At 34.3% G+C, this 23,723-nt stretch overlaps 1 protein-coding gene across 6 annotated transcripts in view; it reads right to left on the reverse strand.

Moving 5' to 3' along the window:
• The window catches only part of PPHLN1 (periphilin 1), a 199,037-nt gene that overhangs the window by 65,195 nt on the left and 110,119 nt on the right, over positions 1-23,723 (reverse strand). For 4 of the 6 annotated variants that reach the window (XR_012470211.1, XM_074194717.1, XM_074194716.1 and 1 more), the window contains 2 exons: positions 13,789-14,000; positions 1,052-1,108 (listed from right to left, as the gene is read on the reverse strand). Coding sequence is in view for 5 of the 6 variants with exons in the window: in XM_074194717.1 (XP_074050818.1) it covers positions 1,052-1,108; positions 13,789-14,000 (269 nt within the window). In the remaining variant the exon portion in view is untranslated. The remainder of the gene's footprint in view (positions 1-1,051; positions 1,109-13,788; positions 14,001-23,723) is intronic. The other 2 variants (XM_074194718.1, XM_074194721.1) reach the window with 1 other exon arrangement.

Raw genomic sequence — 23,723 nt, forward strand, 5'->3', positions numbered from 1 at the left:
TATATAAAGAGGACAGTGCATCGCTTTGGTTATGGAAAAATATGAATTCAAATTTTACTCTCAGATATTTTAATGAAGTTTTACTCCCATTAGCTTATTTATTTAAATAAGATAAAAACTTCAATTTTCAACTGCTTTCATTGACAAGTACAAATTTGCTCTGCTCCTGATCCATATAAACTAAAAACTTCTTCTTGAAATGGCTAGTATGACTTTATAATTTTTATAAGGTATAGTTATATGCTATTGTTTTTCAAAAAGGTTATGTGGCAGTGAATATCTGGGGCAATAGGGTAACAAGAAGATGCACTGAACAAAAATTATTCATCTTGGGGGAAGAAGCTGGATAAAGAACCAACAGTGGGAAAATCATGAGTAGGAAAACTAAGAAGTGATGAAATTCTCTGACAGTTAGTGCTAACCATTTCCATCTGCTCATAATTTGTCAATATATAGCTATAATGTGTACTTCAGCCTGACTACTTCTCCATCCAAGAAGAACAGATAAAGAAAAGACTGGTACCATAGTTGAAAGATTTAAATAGATCTCTTCCCCAAATTCTAACCTCCACTTCATCCCCTCCCCCAACTAATTATATCAACTGGGGGGGGGGGGGTAAACAGTCAGAAAGAAAGAGCCTGTGATTTCATTGCTGTAGGGGCTCCTACTGAAGAAACTACCTCTAATGGATGAAAATGGGCAAATATACTGTATCATTTTAAAGGTATGTCAGGCACTGAGAAGTTAAATGACTTAACTAGGGCCACAAAGCCAAAATAGAAATTGAATGTAAATCATCTTGCATACAAGTCTTACTCTCTATTCACTACACCAGACTCATATGTGTCATGTGTGTATCTATATACATACACATGTGTATATTTACATGTAATTGTTTATATATCTTCAAGCTCTAGTTCTCACTTTTCTATTGGGCAGGTTAGAGATAGAATGCATCAAATACTCTGCCCTCCCCCCATCACCCCACCACCCCCAACTGGTATGTCCCTCCCACTCCAATCCCAAATTAGAATTCAACTCAACACTCACCTCTTCCTGGCTCTCCTTCATTTTGCTGTTTGTAGCAGGCACCAGCACGCACGGACTCTGGAGAAAGGTGGGCAGGTAGGAGTTAACACCAGCACCTCTCTGTGCTCCCAGAAAAGGCAAAGAAGCCCAAGACAAGCAGCAAGGATCAAAGTAGCAAGCACTAACAGCACATGTTTTCAGGTGGCTGCCCTCATATTCCCCCAAAATCCTCAATGTTGAACTGATTATATAAGCTATAACCAACCACATACATGAGGAAATGCTTCAGTCCAAAACCAGCAACAACAAGGGTCCATCAAAATACACAAAAGTGCATTATGGGAGTGGCACAAATAACTATATCAAGGAATGAAATAAATTATATCTATACACACACACACATACACACACACACTGCACAAAAGTGCAGGACAGAAAGTAATTAATAATGAACATAATTATGAACAAACATATTTGAGCTAAAGTACTATATATTATTCATGTCTGTAAACCTCATAGAATTTGCATATCTTTAAATATATGATAAATGAAAGAGTGCATGAATAAGTGAATACTTTGGACTACCAACCCTACATAAATTGTCTGGTAATATTTCTACCTACTTATCCTGTTGGAACCTCACACACCTGTCTAACATGTCTCTAAATCCAGGCCTCTTTCCACAAGCCTATTTCTAGTGGTACTTCCAGCGTGCCAATTACATTCACAATTCATCAAGGTTCAAAACTGGGTAATCATCTGATTCTTTTCTTTTTTTCACCTTTTTTCATCCAAATCAACTAATTGTGACATTTCTACTTTTACAACCTCTCTCTCAGCATTACTCCCCAGTTCAGGTACTTATCACTGATTAGTGATAGATTAACCACTTATTCAGTAGTCTTTCATCTAATTCATTCCCTCTCCAAATTATCCAAAGGGGCCCATTTAACAATGGTCAATACAATAAATTACTACTTCCTCATCCTGTGTTTTTTTCAAACAAGGGTTAAGTGACTAGCCCAAGGTCACACAGCTAGGTAATTATTAAGTGTCTGAGGTCAAATTTGAACTCAGGTACTCCTGACTCCAGGACCAGTGCTTTATCCACTGTACCACCTTGCTGCCCATCAGCCAGTTTTTTTATCATTCACAATCTGACTTCAATATACTTTTTATACTTTAACATTACTTCTCCTCATACAGCCTAAATTCAATTTGACTCAATTTCCTGTGTCAGACAAGATGCTGATCCTAGGAATAAAAATACAAAGACGTAGTACCCTGATCTTAAGACACCTGTATCTATTAAAATGATATGACATATAGATAAAATAGACTGAGGATGGGGAGATAATTCACATTAACAATAGAGAAAATAGGGACAGTTAGGTAGCACAATAGACAGAGCACTCGCCCTGGAGTCAGAAGGACCTGAGTTCAAATCCTGCCTCAGACACTTAATAGTTGCCTAGCTGTGTGACCTTGGGCACTTAACCCCATTGCCTTGTAAAACAAAACAAAAACAAAAACAACAATAGAGGACATCAGGAAGGGTTTCTTTAAAGAGATGCACTTAAAATGAACCTTAAAGGAAGCCTGATATTCAAAGCAGTAAAAAAAAAAAAAAAAAAAAAAAATCTCCACTATCTGTAAATTGTTTTCTTCATGTCATCCCCTCCATTAGATTACGAATTCCTTGGGGAGAGTTTGGTTTTGCCTTTCTTTGGATCCCCAGAACTTAGCATAGTTAGTGCCCTAATAGAGACTTAATATTTGTTGACTTCACTTTTTGAAGAAGATGCCCCTCAGTTTGTAGTTACCACTTCAAAGGAACAGTTAACAAATATATAAACAGACAGACAGACACAGACAGATAGACAGAGATAGATAAGTAGATAGGATCTCTTCCTCTTCTTTTGAGGTGTAAACCTAGTAGTGGTATCACTAGGTCAAAGGGTATGCATGATTTAGTGTCCTTTTTTGTTCATAGTTCCAAACTGCTTCAAAGAAAGGCTGGACCAATTCACAGTTAAGTCAACAATTTATTAAGCACAATAAATGTTAAAAGAACAAACATTCTATTGGGGAAAACAACAGGAAAATGACTATATACATGGGAATCTCAGAGTAAAGGAATTTAGAGAATTTCGGAAAGACTTTTTACAAAGGGTGAGTAAAAGCATACCTATATGCTTTTACATGGGAATCTCAGAGTAAAGGAATTTAGAGAATTTCGGAAAGACTTTTTACAAAGGGTGAGTTTTGACCAGAAGAGGAAGAATACTCTGGGCACTGGGGGCAGTCAATGAAAAGGCATGGAGTCAGAAGTTGAAGTGTCACATATGAACAATCGCAAAGTCAGGGTCACTATCAATGTGGCTGTTTTTCCAAAGGCCATTTTCATTTTTTTTGTCAACTCTGCCTATCTGACAGAGTAGGAATTAGAACTTCAGAGTTGCTTTAGTTTGCAGTTCAATTTTCTTTTAATTATAGCTATAACTAAATTAGATGTGTTCCTTTGAGACAAAGGGATAGACAAAGAGTAAATACAAATGAAGGTGGATGACAGCTGAGAAAATAAGAATGAAGGAAAAAGATCATGTGGTCTTAAACAAGGAGAAAGCTAACATTTACTAAATGCAATGCATTTTCATCTCCATATTTTGTGTTATTTCTGTCCATATTCTCCCAGAGATAATCCATGGAGAATCTATTCAATTGCTAGAGGTCTTGCACTAAGCTTTCTTTATATTTCATGGGTAGCGCTCATAATGTCTGATAATTGTTTTCTTGAAATAACTTGTTTGAATTCTTTTCCTAATACCTCAGTAATATTGTCCCTTTCTTGATTTGCAAATTGGAATCCTTTGACACTGTGTGTGGATTACTATGATACATAACCATTAAGTTGTATATACTGAAATTGAAAAAAAAGAAGGCTTTTATTTCAAAGAGATGTTTCAAGTCACTAAAAAGTACTGACCATTTTCCTAAAAGCAATCTGGCCCACTTTCCTCACAAAGAGTTTATCAGACATCTACAGACCAGCTTTATGAGTTATTCATCCAACATACTTCAATTAATCATTTTGGATTTTTCTATGTGCACAAAATAAAATGATCATAGATTTAGAGCTGGAAAGGAAGTATTCAAAAGGACAGAGACTCAAGATTAGAGAGGTAATGAATGACAGGATTTTAATATCAGGTCCTCTGAGTTCAAAATTCTGTGTAATTTCAATTGTCTCAAATGATAACTACCTAGGGTGGTTTCTAGGTTCTCTTGATTTCCTCATTATAATAAATTGTTAATATAGATCATTATCCTTAAAATGGTGATAGAGTGATGAATTTCTAATTGTTTAACATTAGGAGCTTGTTTTGAATAAGTCAGATGGAATTGTCTCAACTGGGTAGCATACCTATATGCATATAAAAAGATGAAATTACATAAATAGCTGGTTCAAAAAGAAGTCTCACTGGTAACTAGACACTTTCTGTCTGTTTGAATATAATTAATTTCATTTTGAAACATTATTAAGATTCCTATATACAGCAAAATGTGATTCTTCCAGAAGACATAGGCATATTCAGGAAATATTAATCATGAGACTTTCCTATAGTTTACAACTCTTTTTAAGTTTTTTGTACATTAGTTCTGAAACCAGGTTTTCCAGGATTTTCTTATTATAACAAATGATACCAATCTTTGCATTCAAATCATAGATTATTAAAGCATACATTAATTTAACTTCTCTATTTTCTTCTCTGCACCTGATTACAAAAGGGACATCAGGAGTCAATGAGTCTAACTCCTCATTTTACAAATGAGAAAAAAAACAGACTGAGAAAAGCTAAATAAGCATGTTCTGAGTTACACAAGCAACAATTATTTCTCTGGAATAAAATTCAAAGCTCTACTCTCTATATTTTTTGCTTATTCAGCATAGCAGGATCCGGCACAAACAACAATATCAAAATCAAGTGACCTTGCAGCATTGTAGGAATGAATTTTAATTCTTTACATAAGCCTTAAGCGCACATATTCTCTCCATGCACACACCTGTCTACATATTTCCCCACATGTACACCACTCTATTTTTGCCTGATGTATTCATGGCCAATGTTGTGGGGTACATTTGAGGGAGGATAATAGAAATATTTTATTATGGGGCAGCTAGGGGATGCAATGGATAAGGAGTATTGGTCCTGGAGTCAGGAGGACCTGAGTTCAAATCCAACCTAGACACTTAGGGTTTAAAAAAAGAGAGGCAAGACCAATGAATTGTAACAAATAAGCATTATCAAGCAAAGAAAATCTATATAGTGACAATGTCCAAAAATGTATTCCACTGTTATATCCACCACTTCTTTATTAGGAAATGGGTCATATATTTCAATTGTAAGTTTTTTCAAGATTTGGTCAGTACATTGATTCAAGTTCTTAATTCTTTTGAAGCTGTTGCTCTTCAAAATGTTCTTCTTGTATAAATTATTCTTGTGGTTTTTCTCATTTCATTCTGCATCCATTCACAATAACAAGGATCATTTGAAATCAACAATAATTTCTTATGACACAACAACACTTCTTTACATTCATTTACCATAATTTGTTTGGACATCATCCAACTTAAAAGTCAATATAAAGAAACCTAGGATGTAAGGATCTTAGTTATCTGTCACTCTCCCCTTCCCCACCTCCAACCACCTTTTAGGATGAAAAAGTATTCTATTTGTGATCATTCCTTTCCAAATAATATCCTCCCTCATGTCTATCAGTACCCCTCCCTCCATTCACACTTGTTAATACACTTGGATGAATTTCTACTCAAAATGACCATGAATATATTCAACAACCCTTATTTGTCCATTTTAGATAAGAATGAGAATTGTCCAATGTCCATTCTCCATCTCATATCCTCTGTTTGTAAATTCTCAATTATGACAAATAGCTATTCTACTTCAGGGGGTAGCTAGGTGGCACAATGGATAGAGTATCCATCCCAGATCAGGAGGACTTGAGTTCAAATGAGGCCTCAGACATTTAATTAATACTTATTAGCTGTGTGAACTTGGGCAAGTCACTTAGTCCCATTGTCCCACTGATAAAAAAAAAAAGACTAATGTATTCCTTTTACCCTCTTTTCTTTTTGCCCTTTCAAAACTCTCCAGAACATTAGTAATCTTCCCACTCAGGACTTTTGCATTCTTAAGGGCCCCTTGTTTGTTTTCCTCATGAGTGTGTTTTTTGAACCCCTTGGGCAGTCTAGTAAAGCTTATGGACCCTATCTCAGAAAAAAGTTTTAAAAGTATATAATAAGGGGTGGCTAGGTGTCACAGTGGATAAAGCACTGGCCCTGGAATCAGGAGTACCTGGGTTCAAATCCGGCCTCAGACAGTTAATAATTACCTAGCTGTGTGGCCTTGGGCAAGCCACTTAACCCCATTTGCCTTGCAAAAACCTAAAAAAAGAAAACAAAAAATCAAAAAGCATACAATAAAATATATAAGAACATAGGAGGAACAAATGACAATAACTATGGCTGTCAAAATAAATAAAGGAAAATAAGCTTATGGATATTAAGTTAACAATCTCAAAGTTATTCGAAGGTTAGCACTACATCACACTATGTTTCCTTTAAATGGTTCAAATACATTTACCTAAGTTCTCTAGACTTTTGTGTTTATTTGTCAAAGATCCTACACATCCTTGGTCGTTCATCAAAACTACTTTGAAATCCTGCAGTATATTAAAGATTAATCCCCCCAACCATAAGGTTATATTCTGCTTTATAAAATAAGATATCAAGTTTCTCTGGACTTTGTCTTTTGAAATGCTGCATTCCAAGGTCACATTAGGTAGCCAGGTAGTGCATGGTCAACTCCAAGTGGACTTTGAGGCAGAAGATGTAAGTTCAAATCTAGCCATAAACACTTATTTGCTCTGTGCCCAAATCACTTAACTATTGTGAATCTCAGTTTCTTCTATTGAAAAATGAAGATAATAAGAGCAATTACTTCCATGAGTTGCTTTACAAACCTTAAAGTACTATACAAATGCAATCCTCATCCTTATTAACAACAGTATCTTCCTCTTCATCATCATCATCACCATTGCCAGAGCCACTAGGTCTTTTGGGATCCAGGCTACAATCCTTTAATATCTAACTTCTTTCAGGTTATAGATATCCAGTAATTTTTTCATTAACATGGGAGTTACTGTATTCAGACTATATTTTTACAATCATGGCTTTTATTGACTCCATATCCTTAAATTCTCTCCTTGACCCTCTTCAAAAATCAATTGGTTTTGAGATATATTATAATTTCTTCTATTTTGAATATTTTTCCTGATATTTCTTAATACTATTGTTAACAGTTAATACCAATGATAGATAATATTTATCAAGTGTTTTACAGCTGCTGAAGCATTTAACATGTTATTTCATTTGACCTATACAACAATCCTGTGAAATATAAATCACATTACTTTCTCCATTTTACCAATAATGAGACTGAATGAAGTAACTTACTAGACTTTAATATAACTGTCTGAGGCAAGATATGACCTGAGGTATTTCTAAGTTTCATTCTTAATATCCACTCTACCATATAGCTACTGTATGACTTTCAATTCATCAGTTCTACTTGTCAGATTCTAATTCTTGAGTCAGGCTTACAGCTTATTATTATAAGCTACTAATTTCCATTCCAATTCTTTCCTCCAGAATCTTATTTCATTTTTTTTTCTGATTTTCATTTCTTCCAGGTATATGAATACATGGAATAACATGAGTTATCCCTGTGGAAAAATCCATCTTTTTCTCTTTGATTCAATGCTTTTAACTGTTTTTATACTACTTTTTTTTGGGGGGGGGGAAGATTTGCAAAATTAGTGTTTTCTTTGAATATGTATGTCTAGTCTTGGTCAATAAACTGGACTTTTGCCAGACCCAGGCTCCACTACCTTGTTGAATTTAGAGTAGGGTGATCAGATTTGCTTGGTTTCATCCTCAACTTCCAAAATTTTTCCGCTAATGTCTACATTTTGTGGTTACATTCCTTGGATCTGCGAATTTTAGTATTCAGAATCTTCAGGACCCTCTCAGGCATCTCAGAAGAGAAGTAGGGTTCCTCAGCACTCCTATATCTGGACTGTCTTGGCAATAACACCAAGATGCTTGACACTGTGCTGTTCCCTGGACTACTGAAAATTTCCCACCTGGGACTTTTTAGTGGAGTTTTCTATTTTTTGCTGCTTCTAAAACAGATCCTTTCAAGAGTATACTATTTCATATCTAGGCATGGTGGTACTAGCTTTGCTGGAGGATATCTTTCCTATTGCCTCTATGTCTTCTGGATGACTTTCTGTGCAGGTTAAGAGTGAAAGAAATCACTTAAATTACTTTCTCATTCAATTTCTTTCTTTTTTTTTTTTTTTTTGTTTTTTGCAAGGCAAATTGAGTTAAGTGGCTTGCCCAAGGCCACACAGCTAAGTAATTATTAAGTGTCTGAGGCTGGATTTGAACTCAGATACTCCTAACTCCAGGGTTGGTGCTCTATCCACTGCACCACCTAGCCACCCCTCTCATTGAATTTCTTGATCATTACTTTGTCTGATACTAACTTTAAAAATTTGCTGGAGTAATAAGTATCAAAGAGTTAGATAGTCTGATTCAATTCAGATAGTTAACATGGCAGGAAGTCCAGAGAACCATAGCAGAATTTTATTTCACGAACTGGTACAGCCAAACAGTCAACTAACAAAAGACTCATCACTATTAGTGAAGCGTCTCTCCATATTTAGGTAGCTTGTTTCTTGAAGAAAAACTAATGTATCGTGAATTCTGCATTCAAAGCCTTTCTAACATTCAAGATCCTTTCAGAATTCACAGCCAAATGAGATAGTCTTCAATAACCACAGGTAACTTCCATGCTACAATGAGGCAGCAGAGTAGAACATTGTGATTATAAAGAAAAAATAAGTGAAGGAAAGACAAAGGGTCTGAAAAAAGAGTAAATATTAATATCAAGCAGTAAAACTAAGCAAAAAGAAAACTATATAGTTGTAAGATAAAGAATACCTGATTGTTTTCATATATGACAAAAAATAAGTCTCTGGGGGCCAAAGTGGGTAAAAGTTTTTTGATCTTTAGTTTTCTAGTCTGGAAAATAAGGGATTTGAAGTAGATGGGCTAAAACACTATTTTGGCCTATCTATATGACTGTAGGAGAATATAAAACAAATTGCAATTTAAGAGTTATAATAATTTATAACATGAATTGTTCTGGTACTGTTTGATGTCTAGTATGGAAAAATGTAATCCTTCTAGATTAGAAAATAAGACAAGAAGAAAAAAGATATATGACCCAAAATATCTATTTGTATGTAAAGAACTGGGAATAAGGTAGAGGTTCATAGATGACAAAAAAGTAGAAAACAATTACATGAATATAATGCAAGATACTAAGTCATAAAAACAAAGAATATAAAATATTCAGAAGTCTAATAATATTTATAAGAGTTAGAGTGAACAGGATCAGGTGAAAATAAATATTTAGATACGCAATGATTTTTAACAAAATAAGTCCCCCAAATTGACCAAACACATGTAATCATGACTTGAGAAAATGTACCTTTGTAGAAATGTAAGACTGACTAAAGGTATAGAATGTTGCACACACTGTCAGATTTAATCAATATTATCATTAGCTTCATTATATTGCATTTTCTCTTTCATTTTATACATTACTGCAAAGGATAACTTATTAGATATCAAAAATGAAGGTTAGTGTAAAAATAAGAGATATTAATTAAAAAACTTGTTTAGCTAGGAAACATTTTAAAAGTAGAATTTTTCAAAAAAGAATGTGGAAAAAGTATCAAAAATATCAAAAATATTGAAAATTTTCATCTAATAAAGGACAAATGGGTTTAAAGTGAGATTATAATATTTTTCATAAATGCTAGGTAATTAGTTACTAAGAGAGATTCTAGAACATCTAATTGCATATTTAAAAAACTTCTAATGGGAGAATTTATAAAGGCATGCTTTTAAAATTAAGGTCTTCAGTCTATAAAGATTAAGGTTTGCTTTACTAAGATTCACATTATGTGAATCCTTAAATTTCTCAATACCTCAAGATTCAAGTCTTTAAGAATAAGAAAATTAAAAGTTCCTCCACTTGTCCTGATTTATATCTAGTCACTGGATCCAGATAGCTTTGGAGAAGAAAGTACTCCCCTTAAAATATAATTCATGAGGACGGCTAGGTGGCGCATTGGATAGAGCACCAGCCCTGGAGTCAGGAGTACCTGAGTTCAAATCCGGCCTTAGACACTTAATAATTACCTAGCTGTGTGGTCTTGGGCAAGTCACTTAACCCCATTGCCTTGCAAAAACTAGAAAAAAAATACATATACATATATATATTCATAGCATCACCTCTCTGATGTCCTGGTCTTTTTCAAAAATGAAGGACAAACATTACATATTACTAAAAGAAACTTAAGTACTTGTTGAAGATGAGGCTCTAATAGCAACATCCTTAGTTCAGTTTGATGACAGCACTCAACAATTCTGAACATTTAAACAAATGAAGTTGACTTTGCCCTAAAACACGGTATTGCTAAGCAGTAAGGATATGATGGCACTAAAGCTTCTCTGGACATGGTCCTCTTCATCTCATCTCCATCTAGAAACACATTTATAGTCATCAAAGAATGGCAATTTGCATGGTATCAGGTACCCAGACTATATACGATTGAGAATTCTCATGCTCTCAACCAGGTAAGTGAATCAGGGAATCTAGGACCAATGGTAGTTACAATGAGAAAATGTTGGCCCTATCACAAAACTACTCTAGATCTTTATATGCAAAACTGTATTGTCAGTTACTAGAACATTTATGAATTAACAAACATGTCAAACTTTAATTGATATTCTCAAATGAGAGTTGTTATAGTAATAATTTGATCATCCTAATGTCATTCTGGTGAGAAAAACCTCTGGCATTAGCTTGGCTATATGTCAAATGAAAGATACTGCCAATACTAAAAGCCTCTTTATCTTAAACAGAAGTTGACAACTTGGACTCTGATGCAGGACTCTGTACAGAATTCAAGACCTGGAGTTAACATAAAGCATGTTAATGGGTTCTAAATAATTTAGATGACTGGAATCCCTCTGAAATTCTTTTTCTTTCCTTTTTTTGGGGGGGTTTTTGCAAGAAAAGGGGGATAAGTGACTTGATTAAGGTCACATAGCTAGGCAATTATTGAGTGTCTGAGTCTGTATGGAATTCAGGTACTCCTGACTCCAGGACCGGTGCACTATCCATTGAACCACCTAGTTGCCCCTCTGATAATCTTTTTCTAATGAAAAACATGATCAGAAAAAGTAGGTAGCAAATTTAGGTCATTCATATACTGGATCCGAGAGTCAAATATAACAGGTAGTCCATAAAAAGTATTTTTACTTTTATTCTTTTTAATATATTTTTATGGATAAAACTGCTAGTAATTAATTATTGCTAGATCCCTTCTAGGAACTCCATTTTAGGAAGAACACCAAGTCAGTTAACCTTCATTATCTCCCTACTCCGCTTCTAGCTTCAGATTTCAACACCACATCCCTAAGCTTATATTCCCCCCCCACACACTTTCTCAACTTCAGCCCTTTTATTGTTTTATGTTTCCTTGCTAAAATATCAGCTCCTTAAGGACAAGAAATTGTCGTTCTTTTTTATTATATTTGTATCCCTAGAACTAAGTAAGCACTGTTCTTTTGTAATCTTGTTTTCACCTTTTCTCATTGAGAGTTGAAAACAGACATCTCCAATTTCTTTTTAGCTACAATGTGGCACATTGCTGACATTTAAATCCTATATGATGAAGTAAATTGAGTACATATATAAACACATATATATTTTAATTATGAACTCAGTTACATTATTTCCTAGTAAAAAAAGAACTAAGATTTATTTAAAATGAAAAAAATTAATTTTTTGATTAAAGAAGTCTATTTTTAAAACTAAATAATTAAGTGAAAATTAATTTAAAATTACAAAATATATATTTAATTTAATCACTTCCATTTACTTAGTTTTACTACTTTTAAAATCTTTAATATGTTTCAAGGAAATTAGATAGAGTATAGTATTAGGGGCAGCTAAGTGCAAAGCGGACAGAGCACCGGCCCTGCAGTCAGGAGTACCTGAATTCAAATCCGACCTCAGACATTTAATAATTACCAAGCTGTGTGGCCTTGGGCAAGCCACTTAACACCATTTGCCTCGCAAAAAAATCTAAAAAACAAAAAAAAAAAATAGTATCAAACCTCCCAAAAAGGGAATGTTTTATTTTTGTTTTCTCTGTGTTTATCTCCAAGAAGTACACCAGTTTGTGGCCACTGAAAGAATGAAAATAAGTAAATGAATATTTGATCTATCTAGAAAATGATTATAGACCAAACACTGTTGAAACAGCTATTTGAAGTAAATTAAGTAAAATAAATTGCTGTTTTCTTCACTGTGAGAGAAAAAGGAAATAGTAATCTTTATATTCAGTATCACAAAGCTGAGGAGTAGTGGGGTTTTTTTTAACCTCCTTTGTCAAACCAAATCAATACTATGTTCTATTTGTATTTTAAAATATTGGACAATTCAGGATTCAAGTGTTTCAAATATTAGCTTGATAGAGCTTTGAAAATATCAGACTGTAAAATAATCCTTTAAAGTAGCTAACACAATACAAACCATTAATCAGTTACTATTGAAGATGCAGTCTCCATATTCTCCCTCCCTTATCCACCCAATCTTGCTAGCCCAAACAAGAAATACAGAGATTATTACATGAGAATTACTGATCAGCATGAAAATTTTAACCTGCTCTGTTTCTGACATAAGCTGCTTCTCACTCAGGGCTCAAAATATTAAAAGTTTAGTTGAGTGTGGACCTGATCAGTGTGACTCAGAACTCCTGAGTTCAAGAGATCTGCCAGCTTCAACCACCAAAAACTGAGATTATAATAAGTGCTCCCAAACCCATCTCTATTATACACATGTTCTGTGTTCTTCATTGCTCCTTAGAAAAACAATATTCGTATAGGGAATACTTCATTTCATAAATAGTTGTAAGATGGATGAAGCAATGAAAGGATCAACTCAGCAAAAGGCATAAAGGGAAATTTGAGGCTATCTTCCCTCATCATTATCATCATCATCATCATCAACTAGCAGAAGCAGATGTTAAAACAAAATATTTATTCTTTGAATCAGATAGTGAACTGAGCACAAAAAGAGGTACAAAAGAAAAAAAGGAATGAAAAGAAAAAATTTAAAGATTTTGGTGTATTGGAGAAGATAATGTCATACTTCACTCCTAAAAGTATAAAGTGTTACTTCACTACTTTCTTTGAAATGTTGGAATTTCTTAGAATGTCACAATAAATTAGAGTTGCTATTTTTTAAAAGCAGTTCAAAGTCAATAAAAATGATCTATAGCAAGATGATGATTGCAACAACATTAATAATTGAGAAATGCCTGAAAAAAGAACAGTATTCTTTCTTTAGAGATTTGGGAATGAAAGAAATAGACACTGCAAAATGTGTCAATGTGAGATGATTGAGGAAGAATTTAAAGGTAAATGTGACATCATTTTAATTTATATGCAAGACAATGCAAAGATACAGGAATCATGGTATGATATATGTGTCTGGGAGAAAACTAAACACACAAAAAAAATAAACACATACTTCTATGCTGAGACTGATGGAAAGAATAAGCTTTACTCCGTTCTGGAGAATAACTTCTGCTGCTGACACTGGAGCCAGATCTGCTGTGTGGAGAATCTTTTCGATTTACAGGAGATTCCCGGAAGAATGGATTGTCCCTTTTATGAGGAGATCGTTCCCTCATGTAATGGGAAGAGTAGAAACCTTTTCTTCTAAAGCCATCTCTGGTATCCCTTTGAAGGAAATAAAATAAAATAAAATAAAATAAAATAAAAATCATAAACTAAAATAAGAGACAATGATTATTTTATAAGTAGCATTTTATATAACAGTTTTATAAGGCTCATTGGTCTATTTTCAAGAAAGTTTTGGTGCCCCCATAAAAATCAACTATGAGACTGGAAAATGTTAAAGCATCTATCATTACTGCTTCACAGTTTGAAACGAACAAATTTTGAAAAGACAGCTCTTAAACTCTGAACAAGTATTAAATAATACAATAGCTAAAAAGAATACAAAGATGGTAGAAGATTACATATCTATATCTAGAGGAGGAAATAACTTAAAAGGTCATCTAATCCCTATACTTTACAGATGAGGTAACTGATGTCTGGAAATTTATTTGATTTGTCCTAGATCACAAAGGAAATGAGTTCTTCAATTTGTTTCCCTGAAACATGACTATTGCACCTTAAGAAATAAATATGAATAGTATAGAGTAAAATAAACAGATCCCAGGGCACTAAATACACATTAACTATAGTACTATAATTAAAAACAACCCTGAAAGGAACATGAACAAAGTTGAATGCTTTTAGGGTAGTAGTAATAAACAGCTACCAAAACACCTTTTTATCCAGAAGGTAGGAAATGCTAGCTTCTTTCAAATTTTGCATATACTGTTCCATGCAATGGTCTTATTGATCTATTTTGTTTACTTGTTTTTCTTTGTTTAGGTGGAAGATTCATTAACATGGGGCTTATAAGGAATTTACTGAAATCGATAAAATGAACAAAAAAAGAATAGATAAGTATTCTTTTCTGTCTAATGGTTCTAATAAAGTCTAGTAAAGTTTTCCTTTACTTTCATGTACAAGATTTCATTTTCTCTTTCCCCAAACAATGGACACAAATGTAGTTTCCATTTCTTTGTCACTACAAAAAGTATTCATGTGACTATTAACTATATAAGAACTTTTTTCCTCCATCCTATTTTGGTTAAATGCACTTAAGTACTTTATAGCATTTACTTATGATATGTATTTTATAGTATAAACTATAAATACATATAATAGTATAAAGAGTAAAGTGTGGTGTAAAAATATTATAGAGGTATATTTATGCAATTCCAAAGTATGCTTTAGTAAATTAACTCTCAATTGTATTATGTATTTTGCAGTTATTAAATGGAATCTTTTTTCATTTTCTTAATTTTTATAAGTACATATAAAAATTAGCATATATAGAAATACATGTTATTTCTATTAAATTATTTTATACTGTGCTAATTTACTGAAGTTTTTATTCATTTCTATTATTATATTACTGAGTCTAATATGTTCTAAGAAAAACACAATAATATCCACAAATAGTAACAATTTAAATTCTGCTTTACCAGAATTTCTGTATTTTTAATATCTTTATTTCTTTATTGTTATAAATAGCATTTCTAGAACATAGAAATGAATTGTGGGTGGATAATGGATCCCTGCTTTATCCAGTACATTATGAGAAAGTTTTAAATGTATCTCCTTTGCAGGTAATGCTAATTGTTCATTTTACATAAAATTTTGATCAAAAGAAACAATATTCACTAGTTTTTTTAAAGAATCCTAGACTGATTCCCAAAGAACAATAAAACTGAACATACCATTTGACCCAGCAATACCAAAATTAGGTTTATATCCAAAAGAAATAATAAAAAATGGGAAAAGTCCCAACATGTTCAAAAATATTTCTAGTAGTTCTTTTTGTAGTGGCAAAGAATTGGAAATTAAGGGGATGACCACCAATTGGGGAATGGCTGAATAAGTTATGGTATATTAATGTTATGGAGAACTGTTGTTCTACAAGAAATCATGAGAAGCATGGAAAGAATTAGATGAACTGATGCTGAGTGAGGGGAGGAGAACCAAGAGAACATTGTACATATTAACAACAACATTGTAAACTGATCAAGTATTGATGGATGCAACTCCTCTCAGCAGTTCAGAGATGAAGGACAACTCTGGGAGATCTGTTAAGAACAATGTCATCGACATCCATGAATGAATACTATCTTCACTTTTTTAAAACTTCTCTTATTTTTTCCTTCCTATCTCATGGCTTTCTTTCATTTCTCTTAATTCTAATTTCTCTTATACAAAAAAGATTAATATGCAAACATGTTAAGCATAAATGTACATATACAACTTTTACCAGACCTGTTCACCATCAAGGAGAGGGGGGGAAGGGAAAGGAAGGTGTGAGGAAAATGTGTGACCTATAAATTTTCAAATGGACAAATGCTGAAAAACTGCCATAGCATGTAATTGGAAAAATGAAATAAAATATCAGTGAAAAAACAAAGAATTCTTAACAAGAATAAGTAACAAGATGGGGCAGCTAGGTAGCACAGTGAATTGAGCACTGGTACAGGAGGACCTGAGTTTAAATCTGGTCTCAGATAATTGATACCTATTAGCTGTGTGACCTTAGGCAAGTCACTTAACTGTATTGCCTCATCAAAAAAAAAAAGAATGAATGATGAATCTCAAAAGACTTATTTAGGATTTATTATTGAAATCATGTTATTTTTGCTCATATGATATAATACAAACATTTTTCTAACACAAAACTACCCTTACACTAAAGGCATAAATTCAAGTTGTTCAAAATGATTGTTTGTAATTTAGTTTCTGTGTTGATATTTTATTTAATTTTTTTGTATCAGTACTTAATAGATTAGTAAATAGGCTTCTTTCTCTACTTTACCCCTCACTGATTTAGATATCTCTAACGATAAATCTCACATGTTTAATTTGAGTCTTCCCTTGCAACTTCAAAGATTACTTTTTATTGTGTACATGTTAATTGTTCTTTAAATATTTGAAAGAAATCACTTCTAAATCCATCTGACCAGAATTATTACCATAAATCAGGGTTTGTTCTTGGCTTTTTTGGATTTGTTTTGTTTTAAATGTCATGGACCACTCTGGCAGTCTAGTGGACAATATGGATTTAAATGGATTACAAATCATATTGAAAAGAGGGAAACTAGTTAGCTATAGGGGACTTGAATCAGACAATCAGGGTATAAACAGAAAGGGAAAATAGATAATGAAGAATGAAAAAATATCTTTTCAGAAATTCAGAAATACAAAAAATGAAATTTAAAAGATAAGAAAAGGATTAGCTAAAGGGGAGGAAATGAAAGGGGGAGAACAAATGAAAAAAGAGAGGCAGTGGGAAGAGTGACATGTAATAAAAAAGATGAAAGTGGCACAAATTATCTAAAATAGAAGATGGAACTTGTATCCAGCCCATCGTAGATATATTTTCTGTAGTAATGTTAGAATGTTAGGCAGTTTTAGCTTGATAAAGGACCTCAGTATCTGTTATCTTCTCCTGTCAGGTGATCTTCAGAATCTTCCCAAGGCAATTAAAATGGAAGCAACTCAGTTTCCTGATATGGCATTGGTGGAATGAACAGGTTTCACAGGCATGTAGCAATGAGGTCAGCACAATGGCTCTACAGACCTTCAATCTGGTAGTTGGTCTAATACCTCATCTTTCCCACACATTCTTTTGGAGTCTCCCAAATACTGAGCTGGCTCTGGCAATGTGTGTGATCAGACTAACATGAGGCTTGGAAGGATCTATCACAGGTCAGGCAGAAATATAGTACATGTAAACTTTTAGAGTGGAGTGACCATCTCAAGTTTCTGTTGAACTACTGGAATTCTATTTTTCTCATAGAATCTTCTGTGATGCAGGCATAATAAGCTGGGCATTTATTTGACAGTGTCCTTCAAGTCACCAAGCCAATTACAAAGCTCTTCAGAACTTGAGAGTGTCCTTGTATTACTTCCTCTGACTTCCAAATGAGATTTTGCCTCATGTGAGTTCTCTGTAAAATGGTTTCAGACAAAGATATGTTTGACATTCAAAAACATGACCAGTGCAATGTAGTTTATCTCAAGAAAGGAACTCAGTATCAAATATCTTATCTTGCAAGGTGATCTTCAGAACTTTCCTAAGACATTCAACTACAAACAAATGATTGAGTTTCCTGTCATGGTGCACTAAAGACCATCCAAGTCAGTCTAATATCTTTTTTCTCTCACACTTTCCCTCAGTTTCCCAAACACCGAGTTAGCTCTGGCATATGTCACTTCATCATATATTTGCACATCCCAAATAAGTATATTGCCTAGGTAAAGGAATATCACAGCACTCAGTATTTATTCATTTGTTCTATCTGATGGGTCCATGTATGGATGATGTGGTGCTGGCTGAGAACATGTTTTCTTGGTGTTAATTGTTAGGCCAAAATTAGCACAACCAGCAGAGAATCCATTCAATCTTGGTTGCATCATAGCCTCAAGAGATTGCACAGTCGACTTCAAAAAAAAAAAGCATTAACCAACTCTTCCTCTACTTTAGTCTTGGCTTGTGGACTTTTCAAATTAAGTGAGAAAGTTGATGATGTTATTGTTTTAGTCCTCATAGACCACTGACAATATCACTGAAAACATATCATGTAAAAGAGCATGGGAGCAAGCACAGAGTACTACTCCAATAGATAAATGGTTAAATGATATGAACACACAATTCTCAAAGGAATAATTGCAAAGTATTTGTAAACACTTAAAAAAATGCTCCCAATCACAAATATTAGAAAAACAAATCAAAACAACTCTGAGGTTTCCCCTCACACCCTAAAAATGAGTCAAAATTACCAAAAAATGGCAATAGTCAACAATGGCATAATTGTGGAAAGATAAGCACATTAATATACTATTAGTGGAACTATAAAATGGTTCAACCCTTTTTTAAAGCAATGTAAAACTAAAATGTTCATACTCTTTATAAACCAGCAAGTATTACTGAGTTTTTACCCACTGAAATCAATGAAAAGGGGGGAAAAGTTCCCGTATGTTTCAAAATATTTAAAGTGGCACTTTTTTTGTGATAGTTACAAATTAGAAACAACATAGATGTCCATTGAGGAATGACTACATAAAGTATGAACATGAAAGCAATAAAATATCAGTGTGCTGTTAAAAATGATATGGGTTATGAAAAGAGAGAAGCATGGAAAAGATCTATATGAATTTTAAGGAATTTTTAATAAAATGAGTCAAAAAAAGGAAATATATAAATTTATAAAGATCAAGTAGGACTCAAATACAGATATATGGAAAGACACCCCAAATCTTCTCCATGCAGTTAAGAGGTCCACAAATCCACTCTGCACATGATTTTAAACTTTTTTGATGTACTGATCAGTGGTCCCTGACTTTTTTTTCCCTTTTTCCTCTTCAAAAACTATGGGGGCAACTAGGTGGCACAGTGGATAGAACACCAGCCCTGGAGTCAGGAGTACCCGAGTTCAAATCTGGCCTCAGACACTTAATAATTACCTAGCTGTGCGGCCTTCGGCAAGCCACTTAGCCCCATTTGCCTTGCAAAAAAAAAAACCTACCCTATATGATTATTCAAGGGAAAGAGAAAAGATACAAGTGACAATATGCTGATGTATAAAACAGAAAAAACCAATAAAAGCATATTTTTAAAAACATACTTAATTTCTTCATTTGGAATAATAATTGCTCCTACTTTTGAGACTTACTGTGAAAGTATAATGAGATATTTGTAAAACACTCATTCCTTATTTTCCATCAACTGCTCTGCTTGGTTTCAGCTCAAAATCATGCCCACTCCAGGATATGCTCATCACCTAAACACTCATCATCATGGAAATTAAGTCATCTTCTAAACTTAACATCTTCTTAGGAGAGGACTAGAGAACAGAGCAACAAACTCCTGAAAAGGCATTCCTTTTCTCAGACACTTAATAATTGCCTAGCTGTGTGACCTTGGGCAAGCCACTTAACCCCATTTGCCTTGCAAAAAAAAAAGGCATTCCTTTAAAAGGTCTAGGAACTTTCAAGCTAATATATCATTTTCCATAAACTATTCTGTTTGGTTTCAACTCCACAAACATCAAATTACCATGCCAGGTACACATTGGCAGCCTCTAGCCTGATCTCCTTTTCAGTTTTATGTGTGTATTATTTGTTCCCTATTTAGATCATAAAATCCTTGATGGCAGGAATTGTCTTTTTCTTATTTGTATCACCATTGCTTAACACTGCACCTGTCACTTAGTAAAAGTTTTAAAATATTTGCTTATTGAATTAAATTATTGGCTTTAAAAGTATCATACAAACTTTAATTATTATTTAAATACTAGTTATTATTAATGTGACCTTTTCTTCTCCCCTCCAGTTGCTCTTCCTCTTCTTCATGCTCAGTATGATCTATGAATATTCTTATTACTCTTAGGTTTGATTTCCTTGTATTCTTGTCCTACTGCTGCTCATGCCTTGGAAACTCCAACCATGGATTACTCCCATAGTGATTTCCTTTCCTAATCACATATTGCTGAATTAAAGTAAATGAAGTCACATAAGCATGCTAAGTGGATTGAATACAAATTTGTTATGTAATCTATTATTTTCCCACACAGCAAGGAAAAGTATATTTATTTATTGGCTTCACTGGAGTCAGTGAAGCCAATGAAATCTTTATTAAGACCTTATATGTCCCTTTTAAAAATTTATTTTGTTTTTTTCTCATGGTTTCTTTTGCCTTTAGTTCTAATTTTTCTTTAATAACATGACCAATATGAAAATCTATTACAATTGTACAGGTATAATCTATACTATATTACTCACCATCATGGGGGTGGGAGAGGTTAAGGGAACGTGATGGAAAAATGTGAAACTCAAAAGTACACCAATAAAAAGAATCTATGTATGCCACTTGGTCAGAGCCAAAAGGGCAGAGTAGAGACAGGGACTCACCTGAGCTCACCCTACAAAATGCTACAAATATCTTTAAATAATGACTCTAATCAAATTCTAGAGTTGCAAAACCTACAGAAAAAAAGAAAGTGAAACAATTTTTTCATTCAAAACAACCTGTAAGGTCAGCAGGAAAGTCTGTAGCACCAGGGTGAGGAAGGAGCACATTCCAGCACAGGCTGCACCAGTGCAGAGTAGTTCACAAGGGAGACTGAATGAGTGGCAGCAGAAACAGTTGCCAGACCGCTCAGTCTATAGATGTGAAAGACAACTTAGAAGGTAAGCAGGAAAGGTCTGCTGACCTTGGTAGGAGTGGAATAGTCTAGTACAGGTCGTGCCAGTGCAGACTGAGGTCGGGCAAACCAGGGGAAGGCCTTGAGAGACATTTGAATCAGCAGCAGCAATGGCTGCTTTGGGAGCTCTCAGTCCAAAGATGGTAAGAGGGTCAAACAACTGATCAGAAGATAACAGTGGGGAGGAGCCAAGACTGAAGTGAAGCAAACCTGCTCCCAGAGCCTTTCCATGCTGAAGATAAATAAACAGGACAAGAAGGAGGACTACAGGAGAGGGGTCCATAGTCACAGATCCAGGACAGAAAAGAATGCATATGGTTATTCACACGCCAGAGCACAGGTGAGGAGGCCTATGACTACAGCACTCCTTAGATCATATTACACCACTGTGATTTTGGGGAAGATCCCCCTCCCCCTTAGACTCACAGAGTCTAACTTTAACATAAAGCTAAAAGTCAAGAAATAAGCTGGAAAATGGACAAATAACAAAAGGAGAAAAAAAAAAGAAGAAACTGACCAAGAAAGTTAAAAATAAGGCAGCCAGGTGGCTTGGCAGATTGAGCACCAGTCCTAGAGAAAGGAGGACCTAAATCATTAATTATTAGAGAAATAAAAATTAAAGTTTCTCTGAGGTACCACCTCACACCTCTCAGATTGGCCAATATGAAGGACAATGATCATTGTTGGAAGGGTTGTGGGAAATCTGGGACACTATTACACTGTTGGTGGAGCTGTGAACTCATCCAACCTTTCTGGAGAGCTATTTGGAACTATGCCCAAAGGGCAACAAAAATGTGCATACCCTTTGACCCAGCAATACCACTACTGGGTCTATACCCTGAAGAGATGATGAAAAAGGGGAAAAACATCACTTACACAAAAATATTCATAGCAGCCCTGTTTGTGGTGGCAAAGAATTGGAAATCAAGTAAATGTCCTTCAATTGGGGAATGGCTTAGCAAACTGTGGTATATGTATGTCATGGAACACTATTGTTCTATGAGAAACCAGGAGGGATGGAATTTCAGAGAAGTCTGGAGGGATTTGCATGAACTGATGCTGAGTGAGATGAGCAGAACCAGAAAAATGCTGCAAACCCTAACAGCAACATGGGGGCGATGTTCAACCCTGAAGGACCTGCTCATTCCATCAGTGCAACAATCGGGCAAAGGAGAGTGCCATCTGTATCCAGATAAAGAGCAATAGAGTTTGGACAAAGTTCAAGGACTATTCCCCCCTTTAATTTTGTAAAAAAAAAAACAAAAAACAGATATCTTATTGTCTGATCTTGTTACCTCTTAGACTTCTTGTTTCTTCCTTAAGGATATGATTTCTCTCTTAACACACTCAATTTGGATCAATGTACAACATGGAAACAAAGTAAAGACTGACAGATTGCTTTCCGTGGGGTGGGGGTTGGGGGGAGGGAAGTAAGATTGGGAGGAAAATTGTAAAACTCAAATAATATATTTAATAAAAAAATTTTAAAAATGATGATTACCTAGCTGTAAGTCACTTAATTATATTGCCTTGCCAAAAAAAAGGAAAGAATTGCATAATTGGAAAGAGAAGTTCAAAAATTTACTGAAAAGAGGAACTCCCTAAAAATAAAAGAGACCAACAATATAACTAGAAAGGAAAATGATCAATGTTGGAAGGAATGTGGGAAAACTGGGATACTAATGTGGAGTTGTGAACTGACCCAAACTTTTTGGAAGTAATTTAGAATTATGCCCAGAGGACAGTAAAAATGTGCAATCTATAGTAATGTCACTACTAGGTCTGTATCCTGAATAGATCATGAAAAAGGATAAAAATCCCACATGTAGGTGGCACAGTGGATAGAGCACTGGTCCTGGAGTCAGGAGTGCCTGAGTTCAAATCCAGCCTCAGACACTTAATAATTAATAATTACCTAGCTGTGTGGCCTTGGGCAAGCCACTTAACCCCATTGCCTTGCAAAAAAGCCTAAAAAAAATTCTACATGTACAAAAATATTTGTAGCAGTTCCTTTTGTAGTAGCCAAGAACTGGAAATTGAGGGGATGTTCAATTGGGGAATGGATAAACAAATTGTGGTATGTGTATGCAATGAAACATTATTGGTCTATAAGAAATAATGAGGGACAGAATTTCAGAAAAGCTTGGAAAGACTTGCATGAATTGATGCTGAATGAAATGAGCATAAAGTGAAGAACATTATACATAATAACAATAACATGGGTTGATGATCACCCATGATGAACTTTTTCATTTTAGCAGTACAAGAATCAAAGACAATTTTAAGACTTGTGATGGAAAGCAACAGCTATATACAGAGAAGGAACTGTGGAATTAAATGAAGACTAAAACTTATAATCTTCTATTTTTAAAAGTAGTTTTATGTATTGTCATTTTTTCTAATGTTTTCTTTCTTCTTTTTGAATAGGTTTCTTCCTTCACAAGATGATCATTATAGATTTATATTTAGCATCGTTATAAATGCGGAACCTATTTTAGATTAGATTGCTTTCTGTTAGGGGGAGGAAGGAAAGAAGGGAGAGGAGAAAAAAAATGATTGGTAAAAACTACCATTGCATATAGTTGAAAAATAT

This window comes from Macrotis lagotis, chromosome 7, assembly GCF_037893015.1.
Source record: "Macrotis lagotis isolate mMagLag1 chromosome 7, bilby.v1.9.chrom.fasta, whole genome shotgun sequence".
NCBI classification, from domain to species: Eukaryota; Metazoa; Chordata; class Mammalia; order Peramelemorphia; family Peramelidae; genus Macrotis; species Macrotis lagotis.